At 54.8% G+C, this 10,916-nt stretch overlaps 1 protein-coding gene across 1 annotated transcript in view; it reads right to left on the bottom strand.

Annotated features, from left to right (window-relative positions):
* Nucleotides 1–222: 222 nt before the first annotated feature.
* Col8a2 (collagen type VIII alpha 2 chain) overlaps nucleotides 223–10,916 on the bottom strand; it is a 23,180-nt gene continuing 12,486 nt past the window's right edge. The window contains exons 3-4 of the mRNA XM_015485271.2: nucleotides 4,924–5,129; nucleotides 223–4,330 (exon numbers count right to left, since the gene is read on the bottom strand). Coding sequence (XP_015340757.1) covers nucleotides 2,412–4,330; nucleotides 4,924–5,113 — 2,109 coding nt within the window. The 5' untranslated portion in view covers nucleotides 5,114–5,129 and the 3' untranslated portion in view covers nucleotides 223–2,411. The remainder of the gene's footprint in view (nucleotides 4,331–4,923; nucleotides 5,130–10,916) is intronic.

Genomic DNA, 10,916 nt, shown 5'->3' with positions numbered 1-10,916 from the left:
CCAGTGAAGTTCAATCTGTTTCCCTGAGGTTTAGCCACTGCTCTCCTTGGGCATTTTCCTGGTGCAGAGCCTCAGCAGCATAGGATCGATCATCCAGCATTTCTGATGTGACAGAATCTCAGGTTGGGGAGCTGGTGAGGAATGCATACTCCTTGAGAGCCCAGAGAAATCCCTGATGCCTTCCCAGACACCTCTGCACCAATGCCAAGTTCAGCAGAGTGCTGTTTTGTACAATGGGTTTTATTGAGGTTGTGTCAATACTGTTGTTTTTCTTTTCAAAAAGAAGTCCCATTTTCTTTGATTCCCCAGTGCATTTTTCCCAAATCTGTGACACAGAGCACGTGATAAGTAGAGAACTAAACTTCCTATACCAGGTTAGAAATGAAATTACTAGTTGAAAACATTTAAACCTAATCTTAAAAAAAAATTAAGAATCAGAATATAAAAATGCACAAGGTAATGTAGTTTTCAGTTAAAACCTGACTTGTTTATCAAAGCCAGTCAGTTAAGTGGACACCTGTATCTCAAATCCCATAAATATTTCAGAAATGTCAGCCACCCTTCCCTAAAGGCTTCAGGAATGAGATTTGGCAGAAGTACAACTCTTGAAACTGCTGTTTGGGTTTTTGTTTTGGTTCCCATGGAACTTGGTTCCCTGGGCTGCCAATTGAAGCTGATCAATTTCTGCCAATCAGATCCCAACATCAAATTATAGTGGCTTTGACCCAGGAAAGGAGGTCGCACAAAGGACCCTCCCAGGTTTCCTTTGAGACTCTTCTCTTGGGTGTTAGGGAGAAAGAAATCCACCATAAACCCAGTCAAAAACTTTGTTCTTAAAGTCACTTGGGCAAATTTGGGTTTGCATTTCTGCCTTTGAAAGCTAAAGTGAGCAGTCAAGTAGCCTGCAGTGGGAAAGTTGTGAGCAGGGTGGAGATTTGGCCAGAAGCCTAGGGAGCCACAGCTTAGCAGTCAGCAGTCATCCTCCACCTTTGACACACACATCCTGGAGTGGTCATATCAGAATACAGCAAGATGGTTTGTCGAATGACCTAGGTTTACACTTGGTACAGGGAAAAGAATTGGCTTGGCGAGGGCTGAGAGGCCTTGGACCATGGTAAAAGTGACAATCCTTACATAAGCAAGAATGTCCACCATCACTGCCCCAGTACTAAACTACTCAGCTTGAACTGGGGCTCAGGAGTTGGGAGGGGGAGCCTATTTCCTGCAGAGGTGCTGGGGAGAATGGCACAAACACCCAGAGCCAGCTCATTCCACAGGGACCTGTTGGCACCCTTTCTTTCAGAACCTTGGCCTCCTGGGCCCTAATCCTGCTTAGAGCAGGAAATTGAAACCGGAGGGTAGAAGGGAGGAAGCCCCACATATTAACCCCTCTGATAGGCACACAAACCCACCATGTGGTTCTCATTAAGGAAAAGCAAGTGGGAGCCTTCTTCATCTCCAAGTCTGTGTGCCTCTAGCTCAGAAGGCCAAACGAAAGGTCTTTGCCTTGGGGACACTTGGTTTGAGGGTGGCAAGGATCCCCTCACAATTTGTTACAGAAAACCAGCTCAGGTAAAAGGAGAGTAGGAGTGTTCATGTTTGCCATCAGTCCTGCCAGAGTTTGGTCTGCTGCGGCAGACCCTAGGAGCCTGTTCACTGCCCTCATGCTAACCAGGGCAGAGCCAGTGAGGGCAGCTGGGTAGATGGAGATGAGTGTAAAGAGCAGGCATCCTGCCCCAGGCCCATGCCCCCACCCCACACAGACCATCTTTCCCCATATGCAGTTGGAGCAGGGAATGTCCCTGCCATGGGCAGGCCTGATGCCACAGCATCACTCTGGGGTTACATTCTTGGCCGAGTATCCACACTGACCTCCTTGATGGTCCCTGTCTTCTCCCTTTCTCCTAAAGGGAAACAAAAACTTCAGAAAATCCACTGTCATATGCTGGAGGTCCTTGGGGAGCTGGAAGAGCCCCCAACCAAGGACTGGAAGGGAGCCCATGCTCCATTCCTTGAGCAGGTGTCATCAGTGGCCAGCAGGAAGGGCTGGCTGTCTCCTCTGGTAGATGGCCAGGGAGTCAGCCCCTTCTCTGCTCCTTAGGGGCCCAGCAGCATGCAGAACTCATGGGGGCTGGGCTGAGTGTCCTGGGTCCACCTGCAGACCAGGCAGGACAGGAACAGGGTGACCCCAACCCTGCACAGATGGCTGGGGTAAAGACTCAGGCCAACCGCTTCCAGAAACAATATCAGCCAGCATACTGTAGGGGAAAGCAAATCAAGTCTCCTGGGCCACGGTTACCTCTGCCTCTGTTCAGCCTTTGGTTCGTTCTTTAAATGGAGGTCTTTGTAACTGAAAAGGTCACTCTACCACTAAAGAGGAGGCGGCCAGGGCAGCAGGGCCCCACTGTGGGTTATGTGGGGCAGAGCAAGAATCCTGAAAAGGACGAGTGGATGTACTCAGTGGAGTAGAGGCCATTGGCCTGGTCCGAGGGCATCTGCACCCAGACCTGGTCATTGGGCCGCAGCTGGAGCACGGCCCCGCCAGATGCCTGGTCCAAGTAGCCCTTCTTGTATTCATCATAAGTGTAGGTGGCTGGCACATTGTTCTTGTACAGGGCCACCCACACATTGGTGCCCTTGACATGCACATGGTAAGCAAAGTAGTAGACGCCGCCCACAGGACAGGTGAAGATGCCCGTGGCTGGGTTGTAGCCGCTGTGGCCATTGTAGAGAGTCCGGTCAAACTTCACAGGCATGCCCGAGGCAGGAAAGGGCGAGGTGAGCACGGCAGTGAAGGCTGGCGTGGCCTGGGCCGACAGCTCCCCCAGCCCAAACCGCGGCTTGCCGCCTTTGCCCAGCACAGCACCCTCCACACCACCATTGGGCAGGTGCAAGCCTGCGATGCCAGTCTCATCGAAGGTCCCAGGGGCACCAGGGGGCCCTGGAGGCCCTGGTGGCCCAGGAGGGCCTGTGAGTCCTGGGGAGCCAGGAACTCCAGGGAGCCCTGTGGGCCCAGCAGAGCCAGGTTCCCCTACTTTCCCCTCTCCAGGGGGCCCTGGCAGGCCTGGTTCACCCTTTAGGCCTGGCAGACCCTGGGGCCCAATAGGGCCAGCTGGGCCCTGGAGACCTGGGATTCCTGAGGGGCCCCTCAGACCAGGCTGCCCAGGGAGGCCCAAGTCACCCTTCTGCCCTAGGGCTCCTGCCACCCCTGGTCCTCCAGGGCGACCCGTGAAACCTGGCTCACCCTTGGGCCCAGTTGGTCCAGGGGGGCCGTGAGTCCCAGGAAGTCCCCTCTCACCTGGGAGCCCAGGTTTCCCAGCCAGACCACTAGGTCCTTGATCACCCCGAATGCCAGGCACCCCTGGGGGTCCTATGGGTCCTGTCTCCCCCTTAGGTCCAGGGGGCCCACGTCTACCAGGGAGCCCTGCAGACCCAGGAAGTCCAGGGGGGCCCCCAAGGCCCTGTGGTCCCTGCTCTCCTGGCTCCCCATCTTCCCCTGGCTCACCCCTGTCCCCCAAGAGTCCTGGGACCCCAGCTGGGCCCCTATCCCCCTTGGGGCCTGGCAGTCCTGGCATCCCATAGCCAGTGGGGCCTATCAGGCCGGGGGGACCCCGGGTCCCTGGTTCCCCTTTGGCCCCTGCTGGGCCTTGTGGCCCTGGCACCCCTGCTACCCCTGGCACCCCCACACCATCTATCCCAGGGGGTCCTTTTGGACCTATAGCTCCTGGCTCCCCCCTAGGACCTGGAATCCCAGGAGGCCCAGACTCACCCTTGTCTCCAGGGGCCCCAGGCAGCCCATCCAAACCAGGTTTGCCTAAGCCAGCTGGACCAGGGAGGCCAGGGGGTCCAGGGGCACCTCCCTGCCCAGGGGCTCCAGGCAGCCCTGGCTGGCCCACTCCATTATCCCCCTTGAGGCCTCGCTCTCCTGGGGGTCCAGGCTCTCCCTGGGGCCCTGGCTCCCCCTGGAATCCTGGGGGGCCTGGTACTCCCTGAGCACCTGGTTTTCCAGGGACAGTAATGCCTGAGGGACCAGGGAGGCCAGGGGGCCCTGGTGGCCCCCGGAGGCCCTGGTCCCCTCGTATCCCTGGCTCCCCCCGAAGTCCTGGCTGTCCGGGTGGTCCAATCTTGCCTGGGAGCCCTGGGGGACCAGCCTTGCCCATCCGAGAGAAGCCAGGGGGGCCAGCAGGGCCAGGCTGCCCATGGAGCCCTGGCTTTCCAGTGCCTGGTTTTCCTGGGAAGCCAGGAGGACCAGGGGGGCCCCGAGGCCCAGGCTTTCCAGGAGGGCCTGGCTCTCCTTTCAGGTCCATTGGCAGCAGCGGAAGAGGCATTTCTGAAGGAGACAAAAAGAGATAAGGGACAATGAGGACCTGGACAGCAGAGATGGAGGACCCCATCTACCCATTCTTCCACGGCACTATGAAGTACCCTGGGCAGGAACGAAGCTCTCTATCTGCTCATGAGGACCCCTCCCTGGACTATCCTTCTCTGCTCTCATGGAAGACAGAACTCAGGTGTTGTCCAGTGGCCATCTTGGTGGCTTCAGGTTGTTTTCCCCCAGGGGTCCCAATACCCCGCCTTCCCCATGAGCTTAGAAGACTCTCATTCCTGCATGACCTGGTAGCAGAATGGCCACTAGGTGGCACCAGCAGCTCAACTTAGAACCAGTTAGAACCGAACCCACAAACCCGGCACTCTCCTGTATACCTTCTGACCCATCCCATCTGAAGATCACCGGCACTGGGCCAGCTACAGCCCGCTTCCAGGCCCTCCCAGGCTGACAGGCCTTGGGCCAGCCTCAGAAAGGAAAGCAGAGATGGGGAAATCTGTGGCAGGGACTGAAGGGCTTCAAGGGTCTGGGGAGGTCAAGGAGCTCGCAGGGAGAGTCAGGAGCTCTTTGAGACACTGAGGGGCAGGAGGTCTCACCCAGGAACTGGCCTTTGCCCTCTCGGAAGGGTGGTCCCACAGGTCCTTTCTGCATGGGCTGCACGTACTTCACAGGAGCGTAGCCTGCTGCCCCACCAGCCCCGCCGCCAGAGGTAGCCCGTGGCCCACACCCCAACAGCAGCAGCAACAGCAGCAGCAAGGAAGGTAGAGGTGTCAGAGCCCCCCGCATGGCGTCCGTGGGCGTGCTGCAGGGAGAAACGGGCGCCATCAAGCCAGCCCCTGGGTGGTTGGGCACCAGCCCCAGGGGCTCACAGAAAGATCTGAATTTATTTATTTATGGTACCAGGGATTGAATCCAGGGGCACTTGACCACTGAGCCACATCGCCAGTCCATTTCTGTATATTTTAGAGACAGGGTTTCACTGAGTTGTTTAGGGCCTCGCTAAGTTGCTGAGGCTGGCTTTGAACTTTCGATCCTCCTGCCTTATTCTCCTGAGCTGCTGTGATTATAGGCGTGCCCCACCTTGCCCAGCTCAATAAAATTTCTTATTACTTTTTTTCTTTTTGGTGGGTAACAGGAGTTGAACCCAGGGGCACTTTACTACTGAGCTACATCCCCAGCTCTTTTTATTTATTTTGAGATAGTGTCTCCCTAAGTTGCCCAGATTGGCCTTAAACTTGGAATCCTCCTGCCTTAATCTCCTGAGATGCTGGGATTATAGGTATGCAACCCTGCACCCAGCAAAAGACCCAAATTTAGATATTATTCATAAGTGATTCCCAAATTGACAGGGGTCCTCAGACCCCTGTCAATTTGGGAATCACTTATGAATAATATCTTCCAAGTCTGCTGTAGTTCTCCATCCCAACTACCCAGACTCACCCAGCCTCCATAAGAACACAGCCTCCCCCAGACCACTCACTCTCGGCACCCAGATGTGCCTTCTAGAACTCCAATCTGACTTTGGCAAGTCCTCTGCTGAAAAACCTTTGATGATAACCCCCACTACTATTTGCTGGGCCAGGCACTGGATTGAGACCTTCCAAGATCTGAACACATTTAAATCCCACAAAACTTATAAAAACCCTCACCCCCATTTTCTAGAGGAGAAAACTAAACTAAAGGGGTCTGGGGTTGTGGCTCAGCGGTAGGCGCTCACCTAGCACGTGCAAGACACTGGGTTCAATCCTCTGCACCCCATATAAATAAATAAATAAATAGATAGACAGATAGATAAACAAATAAATGTGTTGTATCCAACTACAATTAAAAAAAAAAAAAAAGTAAAGGTCTCCGGAAAGCAGAGCTGCGATTTGGCAGGTCCACCCAACTCCACGTTCTGTTGATGACCTTCTGAGCTCCCTGAGTTCCCCCTGGCTTCAGGGTAAGTCTGTAGTGCTTATTAGTGCTTAGCACACAGGCCTTAGCATTTTTTGTTTGTTTGTTTGTTTTGGTCCATCAAAACATTTTATTTGTATGAATTGTGAATTTTACATCCCTAGGAAAAGAGTCCCAGGATTTTGCCTCCTGTGTGTATTAGTCTTGCAGCTGAGGTTCAATACAATGAAACTAAACTGGAGGGACAAGAACTGATTATTCTGCCATTTTTCTAGGTCTTTGAGCTGCACATCAAATCAGGGTCTCACTCCACACTTGCTTAACTACTGCCTGTGAAGTTCAAAATTTTCCTAGCTCTGTAATCCTCAATGACTTCAGACTCACCAATGTAATCATGCCTCATCATCAAAGGTAGAAACGGGACAAATGACTCTGGAACACAGTCTAGTAAGAACCTAGCTTTTGCCTCTTCTCAACATTGTTGAAGTTCTAGAGAGTTTCAGCCAGAACATTCACGAGTACCACTGTGAGGACTCAGAAAAATGCCTTTTTAATCTGTTCTGTGCCTGTATTTCTTTCTTTTTTTAAAATATTTTTTAGTTGTTGATAGACCTTTATTTTTATTTATTTTTTAAGTGGTGCTGAGGATCGAACCCAATGCCTCACACATGCCAGGCAAGTGCGCTACCACTGAGTCCCAGCCCCAGCCCCCTGTGCCTGTATTTCCAACCCCAAGATCTACTTTTCTCCCCACCTCCACCCCAGTAACCCAGAATTTACAGTTCCCAGATCCCAGGGAGCCTCACACTCCTGGGCCTTTGCACCTGCCCTTCCTCTGCGTGCAATGTTAAGTTCATCTCCTACTCATCGTTCAAAGCCCAGGGAGGCTGTCACCTCCCTCTGTAACACTTCCCAACAGTTCACCCCCACCCCTTTGTGTCCCACCTATCCCTATTACAGCAGTTAGCCGAGCTAAGAGAACAGGGGCTGTGTGGGGAGAGGGACAGGCTCTGGGGTCAGCAGCCAGCCTGAGTCTTCTACTTACCCAGAAGTAGGGGAGTCTGAGCAAGTGGCTCCCTTATCACACACAAAATTTATATGTGAAGCCAGTGTTCTGCACAATAATCCAAAGCAGAGACTACCCAAGCATCCATCAAGTGAAGAATGGACAGGAAAATGTGCTAAGTCCATATGATGGACGGACTGACTGACTTAGAGACACAGTCTCACGGTGTTGCTCAAACTGGCCCTGAACCCTGGGCTCAAGCAGTCCTCTTGAGCAGCTGAGATGGGACTACAGATATATGCCACCATACTGGCTCAAAACAAGTTAACCACCTGCTTCTCAGGGCCACTGTGATAACCTGATGCCTGGTTAGAGATGGTGCCATCTTCCCAATGAAGACTATGTGGCATTTTTCATACCCAAGGAAAGTCCCCCTTCCCTCCTGCTTTGGGTTCCCCTCATCCCACCAGGGACCTCAGTCCCTGTGCTCGGACTGGGCAGATTCAAGCTCATTCTCTCAAGGGGCCCGTGAGACTCGTGCAATGGCCACTCCTGTGCCATAGTTCCTGGGTGTAGAGAGGAAGCTTGGGGCTGGGGAGCAGCTCAGTGGAGTAGCAGCCGCCCAGCACACACAAGGCCCTGGCTCGTATCCCCAGCATAAGAAGAGAAGGAAGGAGAGAAATAGAGAAGGAAAGAAAGAAATGGAAGCTTAGATCATAAAAATCTTGCCCAGGACACATGACTTGGATGTGCCAGAGCAGAAGCCTCCTCCAGTTGCCCTCAACACAGGTCATCTGCCTTATCTTTTTTTTTTTTTTTTTGGGGGGGGGAGTACCAGGTATTGACTTCAGGGGCACTCAACCACTGAGCCACATCCCCAGCCCTACTTGTATTTTATTTAGAGACAGGGAATCACTGAGGTGCTTAGAACCTCACTGTTGCTGAGGCTGGCTTTGAACCGTGATCCTCCTGTCTCAGCCTCCTGAGCCTCTCGGATTACAGGTGTGCACCACTGTGCCCAGCTCACCTGCCTTATCTTGCTATAACTAATGCCAGGACTAACTGAGGCCACACTGCACAGGCCTGGGAATGCTGATGGAGGGTCCTGCTGGACACTGTGCTAATGTTGGACGTTTCACCCTGTGTCAGCCTGTGATGGACGCTATCCTTGTTTTAGATATGAGGAAATGGGGTGAGTGGGTCCCCCATTAACAGCACCACAGGCAGAACCTAAACCCAGGCAGCCTGACTGGAGCCCAGCCCCTCATCACCATGCCACGGCACCTCTCCAGAGTACAGCAGGGCAAGGCCCTCCTGCCTGGGTCACCTTAGCTGAGGGAGTGGCAGGGGTGGGAGCTGCTCACACAAGCACAGAGCCAGATTCTGTCTGGCAGGTACATGGAGGACAGAAAAGTAGAGGTGGGGGGCACAGCAAGGAGCAGGAAGCAGAGAGAGAAGAGGGAATAGCTTCTGGCCTGGATAGGCCAGGGCCAAAGTCATGGCATACCACCAGAGGACCCAGGACTGCCCTGGCTCTGGGGAGGTGACGTGATGGAAGGTGCCACCAGAGGGTGTCCAGGCAGGCAGGGTGCCAAAGGAAGAGCCCAAGGCTAGCTGGGAGCAGGCCCCCCAGCACCTTATCTACCTTTCATTCCTCTTTGGTAATGGGGACCCTCCAGGAAGCGTCCCTGAGCCACCCATCCCTCACAGCACCTTCCACAAACTATGTGTATCTGTGTGCGTATGAGAGAGAAAGGGATCACGTGCACACACCCGCCTCACTGAGATCAGGGACTGGGTCTGAAGCCTGCCTCCAGAGCAGGTATTTCAGCAAGTGAGGAGAGAAGTGAGGGTGACAACTGAGACAGAGGTACCAGGCACAGCCCAGATGTTTAGCAAACAGATGATTCAGTTCCCCCAGTATCAGGGGAAGAGGTGCTCCCATGTGACTCCATCCTACAGACCGGGAGACTGAGGCTCCGAGAAGATCAGTGATGTTAGCGTGCAGTTAGGGCAGGGAGCTGGAAATGGGGCAGAGGTCTGTGGGGGACCAGGGCTCTTGGTCATTAGGACCCGCTGCCCTGGGGAGGGGGGGCGAAGAGAGAGAGTACCAGAGAGCTGAAGCTGCAGGGGTACTGGCCAGCGGAAAGGAGAGGCTCTCCCAGCCCCAGAGGTGCCGTGGGTGGGGAGGGGGACACTGCAACCCTCAGAGGGGAGGGGGCGTGTGCACAGGTTTGGGGGGTGGAAATGAGCCCACAGCAGTGAGAAGGGTGTGCCGAGCCCATCCTGGCAGCTGCAGAAAGAAATGATGCTCTTGGAATTGCACAACAACAGGGTAGTCACAGTGGGACAGGTCACCCTGCCAGTCACCATGAGGCCCATGCCCACCAGCCTCCTGTCCAGTCACTCCCTCCCCACCATACTCTGGCCTCTACGGGTTCTGTGCCCCGACCACTCTCCCCCTCGGGGACCTGCACTTACTCTTGCGCACTGCGGAAGCACATCCCATGCCTCCCTCTGCCCTGCTGCCTGGGAAAGCCTATCATAACTTTGTCCCCTGGAGCTCTCCTACTCTCCCTGTCCCCATGCTCCCCCCAACTCCATGCCTGGCTCTGGGCCTGGATGGCACATGGCAATGCTCCAAAGTGTTTGACAAACTCAATTCACCATGAAGTTTAAAGAGCACACTAATAACTCACTCTATCCCTTCCTGGGACTCACAGACACATGTCACATATGCCTCCAAGCCAGAGGAGTCATCTGGGCTAGAATGGGAAAAGGTGAGGACATTATATTCCCTCAATCAACCAACTTCACTAAGAACAACCTGCTCTGTAATACAGAAGCAAAAGGTAGAACAACTGGATTCATTTGTACTTTGTTCTTGAATGAGCAATTCAAGCAGAGGGGCAGTGGGCAGGGGACAGATGGTGAGGCTCGAACAAGCTCTGTCCATAACTGGCTGTGTGACCTTGGGCAAGTGATCACCCTCTCTGGTGACCTCCGGAAGTGAAGACAGGAAGGGGGCAGGGCTGGCAGAGGCTGGAGCCTGTCGGAGGTGGGACACATTCAGGAGACGCTGATTCAGGGGATTGAGCAGTGGCGGCGGCGGGGTAGACTTGGTGTTTGGACAGCTGCAAGTCCTTAACGGGGATTTCCCCCCTTTTCAACAAATCCCCGTAAAACAGCATTTCGTCCAAGTCAGCGTTTTGTGGCAGCCTGGCCTCCTCCCAGGGAGGCCAAGGAGACTGGCTGGAAGCAGGGGATGCTCCTGGGACTTGGAGACCAAGGGGGTGGCAAAAGGGCCTCCGCAGAAAGAAGTGCCTAAAGCAGATCCCTCCCCTGGAAATGGCGAACGGTGACCTTCCCCCGAGTCCCTCTCCCGCCGGCTCTGATCGGGGGTGGGTCAGCAGGGAGGCCCGGCGATGCCACCGGACCGGGAGGCCTGCCCACCCCCAGCCGCTCCTCGGAGGCGTCTGGAGGTGCGCGCGCAGGTTCCCCGGGGACACCGCAGAGTGGCGCGACGTGGCCCCGCAGCGCAGGCGGAGCGAGCAGCGCGCAGACCCCGGGGCGGCCCGCCGGCCGGAGCCCCAGCCCACGCAGCCGGGCGGCTGCAGCAGGGGCGGCGGGAGCCAAACCACAGGCTGATGCTCGAGACGCTTCCCTGTGGCGGAGAGCTGTCTGCGG

This window comes from Marmota marmota, unplaced genomic scaffold (assembly GCF_001458135.2).
Source record: "Marmota marmota marmota unplaced genomic scaffold, marMar, whole genome shotgun sequence".
In the NCBI taxonomy this organism is placed as follows: Eukaryota; Metazoa; Chordata; class Mammalia; order Rodentia; family Sciuridae; genus Marmota; species Marmota marmota.
Note: the sequence above shows the minus strand (reverse complement) of the source record. Positions and strands in the feature narration are given on the sequence as shown.